The sequence below is a fragment of the Lithobates pipiens genome, unplaced genomic scaffold (genome assembly GCF_037356315.1).
Source record: "Lithobates pipiens isolate NorthernLeopardFrog02 unplaced genomic scaffold, aLitPip1_a1.2 Scaffold_8, whole genome shotgun sequence".
In the NCBI taxonomy this organism is placed as follows: Eukaryota; Metazoa; Chordata; class Amphibia; order Anura; family Ranidae; genus Lithobates; species Lithobates pipiens.
The window spans coordinates 269,856,433-269,877,437 of record NW_027507903.1 but is presented as its reverse complement, the minus strand read 5'-3'; the positions used below and the strand labels follow the sequence as shown (position 1 = coordinate 269,877,437).

The 21,005-nt window shown below is 40.9% G+C and overlaps 1 protein-coding gene across 3 annotated transcripts in view; it reads left to right on the top strand.

The window, feature by feature from the left end:
• The window catches only part of OTOGL (otogelin like), a 253,043-nt gene that overhangs the window by 141,548 nt on the left and 90,490 nt on the right, over positions 1–21,005 (top strand). For all 3 annotated transcript variants that reach the window (XM_077471956.1, XM_077471955.1, XM_077471957.1), the window contains 6 exons: positions 934–1,090; positions 4,434–4,460; positions 8,730–8,897; positions 16,533–16,811; positions 17,875–17,992; positions 18,948–19,027. In XM_077471956.1, coding sequence (XP_077328082.1) covers positions 934–1,090; positions 4,434–4,460; positions 8,730–8,897; positions 16,533–16,811; positions 17,875–17,992; positions 18,948–19,027 — 829 coding nt within the window. The remainder of the gene's footprint in view (positions 1–933; positions 1,091–4,433; positions 4,461–8,729; positions 8,898–16,532; positions 16,812–17,874; positions 17,993–18,947; positions 19,028–21,005) is intronic.

The following is a 21,005-nucleotide window of genomic DNA, read 5'->3' as shown; positions in this document are numbered from 1 at the left end:
TGTTTAGCAGACTGCAGCAGAAGGGCAGCAGTCAAGTATAATATCCTTTCTATATTTGGAAGAAAGAATATTATACATGTACAAGCCTATTACTGTACCACTGATACCAGTCCTGAAAAGAACCTTTGTGGAACTAATAATAACAGCAAGTCTTTAAAATTACCCTCACTGCCTGACAACACTGCTTCCTTCCTGTCCCTATACAAATTGGCAAAAAAAGAGAACGATTAGTGGTTACTGGAACAGCTCTTTTGTGGACCTTGATAGTAACAGCTAATGATGATGATGATGATGATGATGATGAAAGACTAATCTGGCTGTCCCTGTAGCATACACCGTCCTTTCCCTTTCTCTAAACTAACAAAAGACACTCAGGCTGCTGCAAGAATCAGCAGCACAGCAAACCTATCAACACCTAACACCTATACCAGTCCTGAAAAGAACTTTTGTGTACCAAATAGCTAGTGGTTTATCTCTCCCTACTCCACACAGGAACCTGTCCCTATCTTAACAGAAGAAAGAATGTAAAATGGCCACCGGATCGGGTGTATTTATAGGTTAGGGGGAATGTACAAGTGTCCATGTGCTGTCATGTCTCAATTGGCTGTCCTGTATCACATGATAAACGTGTCACCAAAGGTTAAAGTTCTTGTATACATTAAACACGTAAGTCCGCCGCGGCGAACGACGGAAAAAGGCGTTCGAACGTGCGGACCGCGAATGTCGGAAATTCGCCGCGAAACGACCGCCGGGCGAACCGTTCGGCCATCACTAGTGGTTAGTATGCACAGCTCATACTGCATAGCTACAGTGTTCCATATGTAATATACTACTTTTAAAACAACTAGAATTCTGAAATATAAAAAGCAATTCATAAATCATTCACTGTGCAGATGAAATTTCAATATATTTTTACATTCCACTTTGTTACAGATTGATGTGACATCATTTGTGAAGAATTGCCATACAGATACCTGTAACTGCAACCTTGGAGGAGATTGTGAATGTCTTTGTACCAGCATAGCAGCGTATGCTCACAAATGCTGTCAACAAGGTGTAGCTGTCCACTGGAGATCACCCAATGTTTGCCGTAAGTGGTTCTTTATGCCTGAAAGCTTGTGTAAAATGTTTTACTATATTATTCAAATTGAATGCAGACCTTTGAAATCAATCCGTTACAAAACAGTGGATGCAGCCATTTGTTAAAAGCTGTTGTCAGAATCACTAATGAGTTTATGTGACCACATGCAGGTAAGACTCCTTAACCCACTTCTTGGCCTTGCATTCTATCACTTCCCACAGAAACCCTATATTGTATAGCCTCCCAGAGATGTCAACGCTTCTTTCACATAACAGTGGGTCCTTGCTTGTAGCCTTCTTGTGTCCATCTCCACAATGGTGTATTTTTAGCAATTCACAAATGAATGAAAGTTGGGCTATGCAAAATCATTTATGAATAGGTCATATAAACATTTGCAACTTGTAAATGACCAACATGTTTTGTCCTGTACAGGCTTTATCAGGAGCTACTACGAGTCTGCATAGGATGAAACATGTTAAGTGGTAACTTTTTATAGTACATATTTGTTCATCTGTGAAGTGTTCCACATGGAAAGTGGCAATGGTGAATGAAATAAGAAATGCTGCAGGAAAAGGCCCCTCAGCAGTTGAAAGAGAAGCTGCAGCTGACATCTCTGGGAAACAATGTAAGAAGGAGAGTCACAACAAGAGGAAAGTGGTAGAGGCTTAAGTAGCCTTACCCTAAATGACCAACCTGTGTGTGTATATGTGCAGTCATAGGTTGCTAGTGAGTACCCCTGTGTATGAATGTTTGGTGGCAGTTTTTACACATGGACGAGCACATAAGGGGCAGTTTTAATTGGATTTGATGAGACAAAAGTAATTTTGTCTGAAACATGTAGGAGGGCACAGCCCATCTAAAACTTCTGAATTCTACTCTGACAATTATATATTATATGTACTGCTGTCATCTGGTATTTTTTTCTTCTACTGATACTTTGTAATCAGTAGTGAAATAACATATTTTACTTCTGCCATAGAAAATTAAAGCTGAATTACAGGATAATCAAATATTTTCTTGATACAAGAGGCTTGTGTTTTCTTACTTTTCTGGTGTTACTTTGTGTACCTCTCCCAGATCTGTGCGGTAATCATTATGAACCTTTTCCTCTGTGCAGAAGCTTCCTGTAATGAAGACCGGTCACTACTGCTCTTTGCTTGTGCAGGGTGACTGGTCTGCTCTCCGCCCCCCTCCGGTTGTCCTCTACAGGCAGCCTGTAGTGGGTGGACATTCTGGGCCCCTTCCACAGGTCTGCTCTGCATAAGATATGCACAGCACAGTGATCATGTCACAGCAAATTTTACAAGGTAATATATGGGTTTGTGATAGCATTTGGTCCTCACAAAGTTGATTTACATCCTTTGTGGCTATTAAGGAATAGATTTAAATGAACATTTTTATATCTGAATTTTTTGATGAATACAGTTTCAAATAATAGCTCCCATCAAAATGTTTTTTATGGTTTGAATGAACAGGTAAGTGGTCAAACTTCTGTTGGATTTGTGTTGCTTTATATGTCCCTATTAGTGAGATTTTCCTTCCCTTTGTGTCCTGGTGACATTAGTCACTAATAAACTGATATTTTTGTGCTTGGGTCAGGAAGCTAACCTTTTGTTGGAAAAGTCACTTGGTGTAGTGTTCCTAGAACATGTTTATATTTGAATAGCTGTGCCTCAATATTAAGAGTCACTGATTAGTAGGCAGCATGAGAAATTGGTAACATTGGAAAGATATAGCAGTTGGTCACTCAGTGGCTTTTATATTTAAAAGTTAAAAATGGCTGACAAGTACATACAAGTACGCTATGTACAATCTCAAACATTTATTAATTCAGTCACACACAGCAAGGTAATACTAAACAGGAGCCACAAGGCAGACTGTGTGAGAGATTTACTATAAAGTTACAGTTTGAGTCAAAAATTCCTCCCTCAGCTGTTATAAGGTAGCACTGCGACAGAATAAACCAGCCCCTGACCACTTAAAGTAGAACTATATGCACAACTTTTACGTTTTTTTATTTTTTTGGATAGAGTAAGGAAGGTTTACAACCCCTGTAACTTCTTTTCCACATTGGGGTGATTCACCTTCACTTTCCTTCCCATAAAAGACCAAAAGGCCAAAACAGGAAGTAAGAGGAAATCCCTTGGGCCCACCAAGGTCACCAGAACTAGTGTCCCCATTGGAAGATCTCCCCTCTATTACTTTTCTGGGGACAACCCAAAATGAGGGATTTTATTTTCCTTTCACTTTCAATGATAATGGTAAACAGGACGGATAGAGAGGTGAATCTCCCTAACGGGGGCACAGGCAGCAGTGAAAGCTGACAGGTATTCTAATCCCTCTACATGCTATCCAAAAATAAGAAAAAAAGTTTTGCCTTTAGTTATACTTTAATTATGCATCTGTCTCAGACAGTCGCAAACCTGACACATGAGTCACTAACTTGTGCAGTAATTGAGGTAAAAGAAAGGTAATGTGATTTACATCTAAGGCCTCATTCACACGGGTCCTGAGGCCCTTCGACTATGACTGGGCTGTGTGTGTATACAGAATGAGTCTCCAGGAGTTGCATGCAGGGAGCCCATATAAGTACCTAGGAAAGCAGTGGCTGCACAGACACAGCTCCTTGTCCAAATGGTGGCAATACACTAGACAAAAAATTGTTAGAAAATCTGTCATTTAGACAGTTCGTTCATTGATCGCGTAGCTAATGGGCACATATTGAAAACCGGTTGTGAAGTTTTTGACCCGAAAAATTGAAGGAAAACTTCGGAAAACTTCAGTCGAAAGGACGATAAATTGAAAGGGAAATGTGTTTCTCACCCGAAGAGTTTGCACTGGGCTTATGTGACAAAACAAACATAAAATGTATTCATTTATTTCTGTTGAACGATTTATCGATCCAATTTCGGTCATTACATGATGGCAAAGTTGTTTGCTCTCACAAACATGTGTTTGCCTTTTCGAAAACTTGTTTGAACGATTTTTCAATATGTGTATGGCTAGCATAGCTTGACAGGCATGTGGGTGTGTTTAAGTGGCCCTGAAGAACACTGTCTGCATAAGGGGCTGCTCACTCTCACTTGCATGCTTGTCAAGCGGCTGTGTCTGTGTCCCTAGAAACTTACCTGGGCTCCCTGCATGTAGCCCCTGAAGACTCATTCCGTATAAGCACACAGCCCAGTAGCAATCTTTGAGGCTCAGTGCTCAGATGACTGAGGCCTTACTGTTTCATTAATTTTCTTGATGAATGTCCTACAATGTGTATGAAAAACTAAAAACAATGCTTACATATTTAAAGTCTATATTTTTAGTCTCTCTATGACTCAAGTACCAATTTTATGTTTTTCAGCTTATGACTGTGAATATTATAACCAAGGTAAGTTTTTTTTTTAAATATAATGAATTTTTTTGTAATTATTGTAGTGTAAAGTAAACGCTTTTTACATTTGTATTTGGAAAGAGTAGGGATTGGTTAAGACGCTTGTCCCAGAGACATGTAAAAAAGTAAGAGGAGAGCTCTCCAAAGAGAGATTTCATCCTAGACTGAGGTCACAACAACCCTTATCTCCTGTCCCTATGAAAACTCAAACATAGATTTTCCAGCAGTTTCAGTACTGGAGACATTGGTCACAAGGACCAGTAGTAAGGGGGAAAATTCTCCATCACGCAGACAGCAATAAAAGCAGAAATAAAGAAAAATGCCTGAAAAAAGATAACTAGTGCAGCTACCATTGACTGGCAAGTGGCAATTTATTACACTTTTGTTCTTGGGCTTAGATAAACTTTAATAATTATTTCACAGTTATTGTCATGATTAAACACTTAAATTCATACACTGTAATGCCCCATATACACGGTCGGACATTTCAACCACAAAATCCTTTAGGTGGTTAGATGGACAGCCTCTATGTGCTCAGTCTCTGTTAGCAACAATAGGTTAGTGGCATCAGTATCCTCTCATTAGTCCCAGCGATACAGCAACAGAGGTCCCACTGTTCAGATGTCAGCTCACTTCTGGATCTTCCTGGAGTGACTCCAGTCTTCAGCACACGGTAACCTGCTTGTAGCAGGTTGATGTGCACACAGGAGCATGAATTTAGGTGGCACAGTGGTGTAGTGGTTAGCACTCTCACATAGCAGTAAAAAGGGTTGCTGGTTCAAATCCCAACCACGACACTACCTGCCTGGAGTTTGCATGATCTCCCTGTGCCTGTGTGGGTTTCCTCCCACACTCCAAAGACATGCAGGTAGGTTAATTGCCATTTGTCCAAAATTGGCCCTAGTATATGAATGGGGACCTTGGATTGTGGGCTCCTTGAGGGTAGGGACTGATGTGAGTATGCAATGTACAGGGATAGGGACAATTGTAGCCACTCACTCAGGATGGACTGGTGTCTTTATTCAACCTTACTAACTATGTAACTATGTAATGTGCACGCCTCAGTCTCCTCCTTGCAAAGGGGAAATCCCTCAGTATTCAGCCTGTGAAAATACAGCTGTCTCTCTTTCTTTTACCCAGCTTGCATTGATAATTGTAGTCCAATAGTCCATCAACTGCCATAGTGAAGTTTCTTTCCTGAACTTCATCTCCCATGATTCAGTGCTGCCAACCATCAAGTCTCTTGAGCTCCTTCTTCTTTTCAGGTCCCCCTGATGGATGTAGGGGAGGTAGTGTTAACCCATTCAGGTGAAGTCCAGTGGAGACACAGAAAGCACTGCAGCACAGTTTCCTGAATTGCTGTACCTTGTGCACAGGGCCTACGCCCTGCACATGCGGTACCTTTTGCACCAAGCATACTCATCAATGCCTGGGACCAGACGGAGACTGCGGTCATGTGAAGAATCTAACATTAAGGCATTTTCCTGACTGTGTGCAGTAATAATACAGAGTTCCTCTGAAAAAATGCTGTCCCATGTCAATACACACTGTAACTTGGTAGATGTTGCATTAGGAGGGTCGTGCTGAGCCTGCACCCACTCCACCACTCCAGTGTACCTGTTACCTCACTCCCAGGAAAGGAATGGGGTCCTAAGAGCACATAGCGCACATGTGTTCTCTTTAACACCCTCCTTCTCGTACCTTGTGACCAGGCCATGGATCTCCATAACGAGGGTTTGGATCCAGTTGCTATTAGATACCAAACATTAGGGAGGGAGCCAGACAATGACCCCCTCACTACCAGAGGTCCTGTCACCTTACCAGGTACCATGGCTGGTTGCTTTGTGTTTTGAACTTGTACTATTTTACTCTTGGCAACTACACTCCTCTTCCTTGTCTTGCCAAGTTAACACTTTTTTACCTTCATACCCCTTTGTGTTTTACAGACCCTGGTTATTTACATACATCAGAACCCACATGCACCTCTATGAATAACTTCAGACCAGGCTTAGAACAGTTAATGTAATATTACTGAACAAGTTGCAGCCTAAACAGTTCATTATGAACAATGCCCAATCCGTAATCCTAACTACAGTCATGTGGCTGCCCAGGCATACTTATGTAAGGTGGTAGTCTATGCAGGTTTTGTCCATGACTTGACTCTCTTTCATCCCAGAGCATTCAGCAGAATGCAAGGAGCAGCAGTCTCTGTACCACTAACCCATCCAAGAGCCGACCAAGAGCCCTGTACCTCAGCCTTCCCCCTTTTTTATACCACAGGTGGGCTGGCTGGGACTAAAAAGCCTGAAACTGAGCACACATACTTAATCCCTTCCCTGGGCAAACCTCTAACGTACTAAAGCCTAGTATACATGGGCTGAATGTCGGGCTAGCATTGACTGGTTCTATAGAAACTGGCCTGTGTGTACTTGAGCCGGTCTGACAGAAGCCAGCCGAAAGGCAGGGATGATTGCTGTACGAAGGATAGTTAGTACAGAGGCTCCTCCTGAGTTGTCAGTTTCTTTTTTTTCAGCCCTGCTGGGTTGAATGAAAAAAAACTATCTGTGTGTGCGAGGCTTAAGCGAGTTGTATGCCTGAAGATAAAAAGTCTTCTGTGTGCAGCAGCCCCCTCAGCCCCCCTAATACTTACTAGAGTCCCATCTCTATCCAGCGATGTCCACAACTGCCTCGGCCATCTGGGATTCCCCTCTTCATTGGCTGAGACACAGCAGGGGCGCTATTGGTTCCCTCTGCTGTCAATAAAATTCAGTTATCCATTGAGGAGTAGGAGAGGGTGGGGCCGAACTGCAGCTCCATGTCTGAATGGACACACAGAGCTGCAGCTTGGCTTGGGTTCCCCCCATAGCAAGCTGCTTTGCTGTGGGGGCACCTGGCAGGAGGGAGGGGCCAGGAGAGCCAAAGAGGGACCCAAGAAGAGGAGAATCTGGGCTTCTCTGTGCAAATCCACTACACAGAGCAGGTAAGTATAACATGTTTATTTATTTTTATTGAATAAAAAACAAGACTTTACACTCATTTTAAGGCTAACATATTACTACCTGCCTATTACCTTCCTACACTGCAGTATGAGCTGCAGCAAATTTCCTTTTTTTTTTTTTAACAAAATAAATTCACAGCTGCTACTTAGGTACCACATCCATGTCTTTTATACCTTCAAACCCCAAAAATTATGCAGACTTTACTGGTACACAGAGCACTGTACACATATCAAAAACACAAAAGTATTTATTACAAATTGCATTAAAACACAGCTTAAAAGCATAGGAAATTGATCCTAGTCATTCCATAGAAACAATAGATACTATTCAAAATGATCTCCGCTAATTTTCATTGTAAGATTGGAGGACAGTCATTTGTGTTTTTTTTTTTTTTTTTGTTTGAGCAACAGTATTTTATTCAAAGAAAAGTACAAGAAAAGTATAAAACAGTTCAGTAGCTCAGGGTTACTGTCTGAACATTGGGTTTAGACAAAGTTAAGACAATTGAAATGTACTTTAACAGCATAAGAAAATCAGAAAGGTCACCAGAAATCAAACAATAGAGTTCCATCAGTAAATAGCCAACAAAAAGCCCAAAGTTAAATGAGTACCTAATATGTAGTGCTGCACGAAGCGGACAAGAGGATTTTAGAAAAATAAGATAAATTGCTGCGGGTAATCTTAATTGAAAATAGTGACTAAAAATACTGAAAGGTATGTATATAGCTACTGAGGGACCGCAAACTTTCTTATTCATTGAATATCATTTGGGCTACTGTGCAGTTTGACAGCCTATATTACACACATTATAAAAACTTCCATCTGTGATGAATGAAACTATTATTCACAACCCAGAGTTACAATGAATATTTGACAGGCCAAAAACTGCACAGCAGTGTATTCTTTTACATATTGACCTTCACTATATCATTTAAACTCAGTTCTAAAATAATCCTTATTGGCTGGAGCTGGGAAAAATGTACAGATATATAATTATCCTTGCGTTCTAGCTTTTTCACGTTGTAAGCAGAACATTTATTATGAAATATTTTCCTCTATCCTGAAGCCCCCAAGTTCCCTACACCAAAAAAGATATGTATCACGTGTTTCATTGACACTACGATCCAATAAGTCTTATTCTAACTGAAATAGTTCTGTACATGAAAAGGTGCTGTTATTTGGAAAATGTAGGCAATGGTTTAATGAATATTTACCGTGACTCCACTGTTGTCATATCTTATCATTGTTTATGTCTATTTTCAAACAGGATTAGGTGAAGGTCCCTTTATTCTCTCAAGTTGTGGCAACAGTGAAATTGTATTAGGTGTTAACGCTACCAGCAAATATATATTCCCATTGCCAAGAATGAGTGCACACGGAAATGTTTTATTTAACTTCATGGTAACACCTGGACTTTTCAGAGATAAAGACTTGTGTGAGTACTCGATTTCCAAATATTTAAATAATATTGTCACACAAAAATGCAGGCAATTCTATCACAACTTGAATTCATGTGATGTTAAACGATCAACACGGTGAGACTAGTCTTACAGCCTGGATGTGTATCCCAGCAGCAACGTGCTCTGAAACCTATTGTAATTCTCTGCTGTTAAGAAAACCATTATTCCTTTATTGCATATATTGCGGTATTTTTGTCTTAAGTCAGTAGGTGAGAGCAGTATCCAGAGATGCAAAAATGTCATGATTTTTAACATCAGGAAAGCTATTTAATAGTGAACATAACAAAGTATAAAACGTACCTCTCAAAATAATCCTGAACATGTGTCATTGTAGAATGTGTCATTGGAGGATTTAATTGCCTACATATATATATAAAAATACATACAATGCTTTGAAAAAGTATTAATTTTCCACATTTTGTCATGTTACAACCAAAAAAACATAAATGTATTTTATTGTGATTTTATGCGCTAGACCAACACATAGTGGCACATAATTGTGAAGTAGAAGAAAAATGATAAATGTTTTTTATTTATTTTTTTACAAATAAATATATGAAAAGTGTGGCGTACATTTGTATTCAGCCCCCTTAAATCAATACTTTGTAGAACCACCTTTCACTGCAATTACAGCTGCAAGTCTTTTTGAGGGATGTCTCTACCAGCTTTGCACATCTAGAGAGTGCCATTTTTGCCCATTCTTCTTTGCAAATTAGCTCAAGCTCTGTCAGATTGGATGGAGAGCGTTTGTGAACAGCAATTGTCACCTCTTGCTACAGATTCTCAATTGGATTTAGGTCTGGACTTTGGCTGGGCCATTCTAACACATGAGTATGCTTTGATCTAAACCATTCCATTGTAGCTCTGGCTGTGTGTTTAGGGTCGTTGTCCTGCTGGAAGGTGAACCTCTGCCCCAGTCTCAAATCTTTAGCAGATTCTAAGACGTTTTCTTCTAAGATTGCCCTGTATTTGGCTCCATCCATCTTCCCATGAACCCTGACCAGCTTTCCTGTCCCTGCTGAAGAAAAACATCCCCACAACATGATGCTGCCACCACCACGTTTCATGGTGGGGATGGTGTGCTCAGGGTGATGTGCAGTGTTAGATTTTCGCCACACATAGCGTTTTGCTTTTAGGTCAAAAAGTTCAATTTTTGTCTAATCTGACCAGAGCATCTTCTTCCACATGTTTCCTGTATTCCCTACATGGCTTCTCACAAACTGAAAATGGGACTTCTTATGGCTTTTTTTAACAATGGCTTTCTTCTTGCCACTCTTCCATAAAGGCCAGATTTGTGGAGTGCACGACTAATATTTGTTATGTGGACAGATTCTCCCACCTGAGCTGTAGATCTCTGCAGCTCCTCCAGAGTTACCATGGGCCTCTTGGCTGCTTCTCTGATTATTGCTCGTCTTGCTTGGCCTGTCCGTTTAAGTGGACTGCCATGTCTTGATAAGTTTGCAGTTGTGCCATACTCTTTTCATTTTCGGATAATGTATTGAACAGTGCTCCCTGAGATGTTTAATGCTTGGGATAATCTTTTATAACCTAACTCTGCTTTAAACTTCTCCACAACTTTATCCCTGGCTTGTCTGCTGTGTTCCTTGGCCTCCATGATGCTGTTTGTTCACTAAGGTTCTTTAACCACTTGCTTACTGGGCACTTAAACCCCCCTCAGTCCCAGACCAATTTTCAGCTTTCAGCGCTGATGCACTTTGAATGACAATTGCGCGGGCATACAACACTGTACCCAAATGAAATTTTTATCATTTTTTTCCCACAAATAGAGCTTTCTTTTGGTGGTATTTAATTACAGCTCTGAGTTTTATTTTTTGCTAAACAAACAAAAAAAGATGCAAAAAAAAAAAATCAGGTTTTAATAGTTTGTTATAAAATTTTGCAAACGGGTCATTTTTCTCCTTCATTGAAGTGCGCTGATTAGGCGGCACTGATGGCTGCATTGGTGGGTACTGATGGGCTGCATTGGTGGGCACTGATAGGCTGCATTGGTGGGCACTGATAGGCTGCACTGGTGGGCACTGATAGGCATAGTTAAGGCGGCACTAATAGGCACAGATAAGGCGGCACCGATGGGCACAGATAAGGCGGCACTGATGGGCAAAGATGGGCACAGATAAGATGGCATGGATGGGTGGCACGGATAAGTGGCACGGATGGGTGGCACGGATGGGCACTGATAGGTACCACTGATAGATGGGACTGATGGGCACTGATAGGTGGCACTGATAGGTGGCTCTGATAGGTGGCACTGCTGGGCACTGATGGGCGGCACTGCTGGGCACTGATGGGCGGCACTGCTGGGCACTAATGGGCGGCACTGGGGTGCAGCACCTTTGAGGCACATTGTGGGCACTGTGGGTGGCACTGTTGGTGGCACTGCTGGATGGCACTGTGGGTGGCACTGTGGGTGGCACTGTGGGTACTATGGGCACTGCTGGGTGGCACTGATGGGGGGCACTTACTTTTATTCAGGATGGCACTGCGGTGGGCAGGTGGGCACTGGCAGGGGGCAGGTGGTCAGCTGTATTGCTGGCCGTGATCGGGACTGATGTCCCGATCACGGCCGCCGGTGATCGGCTTTTTTTTTCTCTCCTCGCGCTGTCAGCGCGAGGAGGAATAATAGCCGATTACCGGCTCCGTTCTATCACATGATCAGCTGTCATTGGCTGACAGCTGATCACGTGATAAGGGGTCGGGATCGACCCCTTACATGGATCGGTAATCAGGCGAGTCTCACGGACTCGCCGATCACAGAGCGCGCCGCGCGCGCCCCTCAGGGCGCGCGCAGGCCGCTCGTACCCGGGACGACGTCAATAGACGTAGTCCCGGAAAAGTAGATCCGCGCTAATGCCGTCATTTGGCAATAGCGCGGATCCCAAGTGGTTAACAAACCTCTGAGGGCTTCACAGAACAGCTGTATTTATACTTAGATTAAATTACATACAGGGGGGCTCTATTTACTAATTGGATGAATTCTGCAGGCAATTGGCCCAACTAGATTTTAGTTAGGGGTATCAGAGTAAAGGGGGCTGAATACAAAAACATGTCAAACTTTTCATATATTTATTTCTAAAAAAAATTGAAAACCATTAATCGTTTTTCTTTCATTTCAAAATTATGTGCCACTTTGTGTGGGTCTATCACATAAAATCCCAATAAAATACATTTACATTTTTGGTTGTAACATGTGGAAAAAAAGGGATATGAATACATTTTCAAGGCACTGTATGTGTGTGCGCATTACACATCCACTGCTAGCTAAAACTATTTTGACATTGGGGGAGTAGGTTAAAAAAATATGGTAGTAAAGCGTGTGACAATGCAATACCCTGCCACTGTGAAAATGTAGGCGAAAATGACACAGGGTTCACAATAAACCTTAATGCTAGGTTCCAGACTATCTTTTCTGAGCAGAAAAAGCTGTGTTTTTGGCTTTCTCTGGATTCCGTAAAGCTGGATTGCAGCCTGGAGCTTAAAGGTTCCAAAGTGTCTTGGGTGGGACGGAACCTTCAATACTATGTCCAGATATTACTGGATGCTTGCAGCCTGTGTGAGTACACAGGTGTGTAGGGTCAATATATATGCAAGCCTGAGGATTTTGTAGCTCGAAACTTCAAGTTTGAAGGGGTTCAAGGTGCCCCAGCCGGGGGTCAAGAGACAGGAAGTCTCAACCAGGTGTTAGAGGTGTCCCAGCCAATAGCCAGGAGACAGGAGGAGTCAGCTCGGCTGCTATCTGGGATGTCAGGAGAATCTCTATCCAAAGGCCAGTGGGCCATGCAGCAGGTTATTGCGACTAAGGCCTAGGTAAGCCAAGTGATCCAGGAGAGCTGTGCAACACAGTCAGAGGGACTGGTAAGGAGAGCAGTGGTGCTACTGACAAGGAAGCCAGATAACTCAGTACTTTCAGTTGACTTTTCATGTTAATGGTGGAAACCCTGCGTGAAAAACTGATTTCTATGTGAACTGTTCCGTACTGGTTAATAAAAGTGGACTGGCATATCTGATTGAAAAAGGCATCTGTCACATGAGCATAATCCCCCCACCACCACAAGAGATAGAGGGGGTCATTCACTAAAGGAGTACAGACTACATAGCAAGCAAAGTGAATAACAAATAAACTTGATAAATAAACTGAAGCTGTGTTCACTTTGAATACCCAATCATGTGCAAAGGAAATGACAGGATTTTTGCCTGCATGTGACAGCTTCACCTTATTAACTAGCCAAGTGAATATTTGCATTGCAAAGTGAACATTTAAATAAAGAATCTATGTTTGAGTAACATGTTGTCTACATGTGCATAAACAAATATGATAAAACTCTACCTTATTTTGTTTGGTTGAAGCAGAAAGAAACCCCTGACGGAAAATGTCATTATCCAACTCATATGCCACATTTTAGTGCCATGGCATAGCACTCACAGTCAAGCATTTTTGCTGCCCAAAGAATAGTTTGCAACATGTAAGACAAAGAATAATTGTTTATATCAGAGACAAGTGTTTTGTTTTGTGACAGGCTTACTTTATTATTCAACAGTTTGCTTAAAGTCTAATACAGCCTTTCTCAACCTTTTCAAAAAAGAGGCACCCTTGAAATAGTACTCCAGTTTTGAGGAACCCCTGCTAAAAATTTGAAATCTACAACTCATGATACATTAGTTTGATGGTCAGTGGGAAGAATGGTCCTCACACTTGTGGTCATTGGCAACAATTACCTCCTTACAGATAGCTAAAAATATCAATGGTGTCAGTGGGAACTTATCTGAGAGTCAGAAATTGCCCAAATGCTGAAGGAACCCCTAGCAACCTCTGGACGAACCCTAGGGTTCCATGGAACACTGGTCGAAAACCACTTGTCTAATATGTAAAGTTATCTTTTTATTTATATTAATATTAAGTGCGTGAACATACAAATACATGATCTGGATTAGTCACCACAAAACTCATTATAGCATTCTTCTTTCTTGTTTATCTTTCGGTGTTCTGTCATCCAGGGAACAAAGCACCCATAATAATAATTTGGCTCATGTACCTACAACCTAGCTACCAGGTTGGACACGGCACCTCCCCTTCCCTTGCATCCATCTGACAGAATAACCAGCAAAAAGAATTGATAAGTGGCTCTTGTCTAAGCACCAAGTACTGTCCCAAGACAAGCAGGATCAAGAGGAATGCAGATGGAGGAGGGGTGTTAACCACCTATCCCTCTGCATTCCTCTTGCCGCTCTTTGCTTTGGGAAAGCACTTGGGGCCAAGGCAAGAGCTGGTTATCAAGCAGTCATTTGCTTGCGTTACATTGTTGGATGGCTGCAGGGGAAGGAGCAGTGCCATTTCTGACCTTGTAGTTAGGATCACAAAGGAGCAGAGAATGGAACACTGAACGAAAATCAAACTGAGAGTTCTTCTTTAATTATTTAGTTGCAGTGCACAGGAAAGCAGTGTGTACAATTCATTGCATAAAAAAAAACAATTTTTGCACATGTAACTTCAGTTTTCATGTCAGTATGTATAGCTCTGACAGAATTGTATATACAGTACAGGCAAGAAATACAAGTGTTGTATGGAAGAACGCTGTTACCATTTTTTCATATTGGTGTAAATGTACAGTATAGGTATAAAGGTTAGGTATAGGTATATCGGGGGATTTGCATATCGCACTGTGCTTTCTGTTTATGTATATGCATAGATGTCTTAACAGATGCTTTCATGCATAAACTCTTTAGCTTAACAAAAATTCTTAAGTAAGTTAGTACCTTACTGATAAATAAATCAAAGTACAGTATGTACAGTTCTGCAAAGATAGAATTACGCTGAATTCTATTATACGAAATGTACTTTTAGTAAATTATTTAGCTACATTGTAAACAGTTTAGGAAATGATGATCACTGATGCAAGGGGTGGTAAACATTAAAGGCTGTACAAGTAAACAAGTTGCATAATTGATTAACCCTTCAATCTTTAATGCATTGGTAAATACACAAGGACTGTCAGCTATGCACTGTGGTGCGTGCAAAAACGACTTACTTATTAATTAAAAAAATGGTAACTTACTTATAATGTTACATTTTGCACTGTATTCCATTATTAAATTACCAAAATAAAAACTGATATAAACTTCATACTGTAGCGTTCAAAGTAAACCTGACTAGGCCAGAAAAATGCCTAACAATGGTAACATCAGTGCTGGTGTTTACGCATTTTGCAGTACATTTCTTTTGGAACCCCTTGTATCCTAGACCTAGACCAATGCTGTACATGAGGCCCCGACCCACCTGGCTAACATTTAAAACTGAACTCCTAAGCAGAAAGAAAAGACACAAGTTAATGCAGCTATGTTTTAATATATACAGTACAGCATTTAAAGTATTTTTTTTTTTATGCGAGTAGTAAATTTACCTGCATTTTACCTGGTATAAGCCTTCTGCAGACCCTGCATAGCAGAGCTCAGTTCGAGAGAAGGAATATCTGTACTAGACATCTGTCAGCTATGCTGCAATGCTTCTGTGTTAATAAGGAGCATGCTGACTGAAGGAAAAAAGGGAGGCATGAGCTCTTCAATCTGCTGCTTTTCCCTTCACTATCCAATCACAGGCTGCGGGAGGGACAAGACCCGTAATGCCACATACACACAACTGGACTTTCCGGCACAAAAGGTCAGACGGAATAATTTCATCGGATATTCCGATCGTGTGTGGGCTTCAGTTTTGCTTGATTTTATTTTTTTCCAAAAAGTCTGACGGACCTAGAAATAGAACATGTTTTAAATCTTTCCGATGGAATCAATTCCTATCGGGAAAACCGTTCATCTGTATGCTGGTCCGACTGACCAAATATTATGCAAGGGCAGCTATTGGCTACTGGCTATTGAACTTCCTTTTCTAGTCCTGTCGCATGTCATCTAATTCAAAACAAATGGACTTTGGTGTGATCGTGTGTAGGCAAGTCCGTTCGGTCGGAACTCCGTCGGAAAACTTAGTCGGTAAGGCCGTCAGAGTTTATTCTGATGGAAAGTCTGGTCATGTGTACGCTGCATAAGTGTTATTTAACCACAGCATAGAAAAATCAGGTCTGTGCTGTGTGGCCTAGATGTAGAGAAATACAAATTCTTTGGCAGGGAAAATATTTCATTATTATATGTGCTCTATATGTATAATTAGCTGTTTGCTTGGAGTTAAGCTTAAAGCAAAGTTTTGCTTTGCGTAGGAAAAGCACAGGTTTTCTTTTTGGACTTGACTGGAGATGAACTTTAAATACAGAGATCGGGGTTGATTTATTAAAAAAATAAAAATTTACTTTGCATTACAAGTGCACTTGGAAGTGCAGTCGCTATAGATCTGAAGGGAAGATCTGAACCAAGGGGAAGCTCTGCTGATTTTATCATCCAATCATGTGCAAGCAAAAATACTGTTTTTTTTTCCTTGCATGTCCCCCTCAGATCTACAGCGAATGCACTTCCAAGAGCACTTGTAGTGCAAAGTGGATTTGCCTTTATTAAATAAACCCCATTGTGTCCTAAAGTAACTGTTACACTTGAGAGTTTGAAAACCATTGTAAAACATTATTTTAATTATAATATTTTATACAACATAGCACTATCACTTGTCTCTTTGGAATCTGCGGAAAGGCCAAACTATTTTCTGACTGTGCAAGAAAATGACAGCGTGCGTTTGGAGCAGTGGGAAACCAGCTCGGTGTTTCGGAGAAGAGCTACTTTTTTTCATCACCAAGGCCTCTGGGTTCCAGAATATAGTGCCTTTGAATTGCACAGCAGAAAGGGATTCTTTATTGTCTTAACTGCCACAGAAGTTAAAGTTTCCAAATATGACAATTCTGAGGAATTTAAACTGTCCAGTGGATTTAAGATTGAAGGTGAGTAATAATATTAGGAAATATTTATTTGTATGTATTTTAATAGGGTATTGGAGGAAAAATTGAGTAATACATATCATATATAGCGCCTAGAGGCGATTCTGTTCGCATTGGGCGCTATACAAGTATTTCTTTCATTCATTCATTCATTCATTCATTCATATATGCTGTAAATGTTTTGTGATGTTCTATGTTAGTTTACCTTTTATATATATAACTGATATGTCACTCATATGATTGGATTTCATAGCTCATTAAACAGAAGTAGATCTGTAATTGAAAACAATTTAAGATTAGTGGGCAGCCATTATCTGCAAAATTATCCAAACCCTCTTGCAGTGTGCATAATTGACCCCTTGCTTTGTGTATAACTTTGTGGGCTACTTACTGTGGCTTATTATAAAGCTGGCAATAGATAGAATTTTTAAAATTCTTAGAACATTCTAAAAACATGTGAATGTTGTTTGAATGATTTTGTTTGGGGGGGGGGGGGGGGTTGATCCAAATGGAGTTTTATATACATACTTTTATTGTATATACATATATGCATACATATTTGTGCACACAAGAATTTATGTGTGTGGGCACAGATATCATGTTCGTGTTTGTATTGTGGCTGATCTGTGCAGGAAGGTATGAATTTAGTTGATACATATGTGATTCTGATACATACATACATGATGATTAATGGTAGTAAGCAGATCAGGTTTGATTGCAGAGCTATACTAGATATATACATTTGCCAGTAGCTCCTTTTGAAGGACTCCTGTTGGGTACAGGTGTTTGATATTAAGGTTAAATAAATGTATCTTTTTCGATTAAGCTCTTCATTAAGCGTTAGAGGTTGGAGAAGCAGGTGGATCTGTCAGCGCATCAAATTGATAAGTAAATCTTTGTTATAGATTTTTTTTGAGAGTGGCTCTTTTCCTTTCCTATATATTACGTTTTAGAAACCTGAACCTAATTTTTTAGACTTTAAAAATGGCTTACAGCAGGGTTCAGTGTCCTGTAAAATTCCCACTTTTTGATGTCAGATTCTTAGAATATGTCAAATGTTTTTCAGAGATTGCTGCAGCAGTTCCTTACAGGCGAATGTGTGAGTGGAGGTATGAACCATGCGCCAGTCCTTGTGTTAAAACCTGCAGTGATCCTGAAGCTGTTTTATGTTCTTTTCTTCCACCGTAAGTTAACTTACTTCTTTTTGTAGCATCGCTTCTTGTAGAAAACTATTACTGCCTGCCAGAAATTCAGTTTTTCTAGTTCTAAACCCTTTTTTATTATCCATTATGCACTTTTTTCGATCTTGTCCATTATCTTTTTTTGACAGTATTTAGATGTATTTCGTGTCCTCGTAGTGAAGATTTCGCTTCATTTCCTGTCCCTGTACACATAAACATGATAGTGATGGTAATCCTTCTTAAATTTATTAAAGTGTTACTAAACCCAGGACCCTTCATTCACTATATCTGGCCTCCCACAGTACGCAGAACATGGAAATGTAATAGTTTTAGTAAATATAAACTGCTAAATATCTTTTCCCATTAGCAGTTAGAGCAGTCTTGTGACTTCTATCGGTGTCCAGCAGAGTACTGGTTAAAGCTTGTAGGAGGAGTTTTCATTCTCCCCTGATTGCTCTATGAGGCTGCAGGACCCCTGCCCCTCTGTCTAGACAGTGCTGATTGGCCCTGTGCTGATCATATGCACTCTCCCCAAAAAAAACCTCTCTAGCAATACACACCAAATTGAGCATGTGCAGCTTGCCTCCAAGGCTCTGTTCTAACAAATGATGGTTTGGGGACAGTGGAAGAAGGGGAAGATCAGAGAAGACAGGATCAAACAGCCTTTTTACACAATGCAGAGGATTAACCCCTTAGGTTCTACAGTGAGTATAACAATCATGCTTTAATGCATATACAGACTGATTTTACTATTATGGCTTTAGTAACACTTTAAAACAAGTTTTGGCTAAAGTAACACTGTTACCAATGTCCGAAACAGTCATGTAAACATAGTAATAAATGAATTGCTTTATTAGTGTCAATGATTTTGATGATTAATTCTGTGGTTTTTACCGGTACATCAAGTGTGTCTAAAATGTTTTGCATAATTCAGAAAATATTTGTTGCTTTTTTAAAGGGTGGAAGGATGCATTCCATACTGCCCAAACCATATGATTCTTGATGAGATTACACTTAAATGTGTCTATCCAGAAGACTGTAAGTATCTCTATTTATTACTTCTACTAACACTGCATAATAATTTTAGATACTATTTACCTTAATTTGATCTTAATATTGGGTTTTAGGGTGGCTTTTATAAGTATTAACTCCAAAAACTGCTAGTTACTGTATATATTGCCCTAAAGATACATGCTCATACCCGCAAGTAGTATTGGCCAAATCCCTGGACCATTTTGAAAAAAAGAAACCTTTTAACGATTAGTGATAGTGCTAAATCATGCCTGCCCATTCCTATTAGCTAGTAAGGCTGCCAATCAGTAGTGAATTAATATAAATGAGAGTGCAGGAGTTAATGGAACCCTACAACACTGCACAGAAATGTTGACGCTTCCCCTGATTTAGCTAGGAAGGAAGAATTTGGGAGTCTGCTGAAACTATGTGCAGCCACCATTAGGGCACTTTATACCTGTTGCAAGTTTTGTTTTATTTTAAAGGCAGATGCATTAACAAGTCTGTATTCTACTTACCGTATATACTCGAGTATAGGCCGACCCGAATATAAGCCGAGGCCCCCAATTTACCCCCAAAAAAACTGGCAAACTTATTGACTCGTGTATAAGCCGAGGGTGAGACATGCCTGTCCATCCCTGTGTGTGTGTCCGTCCATCCCTGTGTGTCCGTCCATCCCTGTGTGTCCGTCCATCCCTGTGTGTCCGTCCATCCATCCCTGTGTGTGTGTGTGTCCATCCATCCATCCATCCCTGTGTGTGTGTGTCTCCATCCATCCATCCATCCATCCCTGTGTGTGTGTGTCTCCATCCATCCATCCATCCATCCCTGTGTGTGTGTGTCTCCATCCATCCATCCATCCATCCCTGTGTGTGTGTGTGTCTCCATCCATCCATCCATCCGTGTGTGTGTGTGTGTGTGTGTGTGTGTGTGTGTGTGTGTGTGTGTGTGTGTGTCCAGCCTACCTGTGTCCCGAGCCTTTGTCCCGAGCCTCCGTCCCGTGTCGTGCCTTGCCTTCGTCCCGTCCCGTCCCGTCCCGTCCCGTCCCGTGCCGTGCCGTGCCTTGCCTTGCCTTGCCTTGCCTCCGTCCCGTGCCCTCTTCGTCGGCGGCCATTGTAAAATTCAAAAGCCGCGCCTCCTCCTTCGCCTGTGATAGGCGGAACACTGAATTTCCCAGCAGCCTGTGTTCCGCCTATCACGGACGTCGTATCATCCTCGTCCGTAGTACGAGGATGATACGACGTCCGTGATAGGCGGAACACAGGCTGCTGGGAAATTCAGTGTTCCGCCTATCATAGGCGAAGGCGGAGCCGGAGGCGCAGCTTTTGAATCATAGAATGGCCGCTGTCTGTCTGCTCGACACGCTGATCGAGCGGGCAGACAGCGATGACTCGAGTATAAGCCGAGGGGGGCACTTTCAGCCTCAAAAAAGAGGCTGAAAATCTCGGCTTATACTCGAGTATATACGGTACAATATTTCCTGTTCTGTAGTAATAGATACAAGCAACTCTTCCTGAGAAATGTAAGCAAGGTAATCGCTCACAAGCTAGAAACGCTGTAAGCTTTTGCCTCATCCACTATTTTTAAAACATCTAATGAACTTCCACGTTTGTACTCATCAGAAACTTGTGACATATGTTGAACCATTTTATTAGGGAAGATTCAACTTAAGTACTCATTTTCAACATAAGTTGCAAACCTACCTTGGTTTTCCAAAAAGTGATACTACTTTCAAATAGTTTTTATTAAAGAAAAATAAATTACAGCCGTAAATATGCAATCATAGGCAATGTAATAAAGTAAACACAATCATTCTTATACAGTATATTATACAGACACTTGGCCCTACAGGCAACAGCAAAAAGTGATGCTTCAATATAATAGGCAAGTTGCAGAAAGTTTTTTTTTAGTATGTTTTCAATCTAGTAACTAAGCTCAGTTTTAGCAATTATAGTAAAATCTATGGAATCAATTGTGCCATGTAATGGCTCAATTTGAAGAAAGG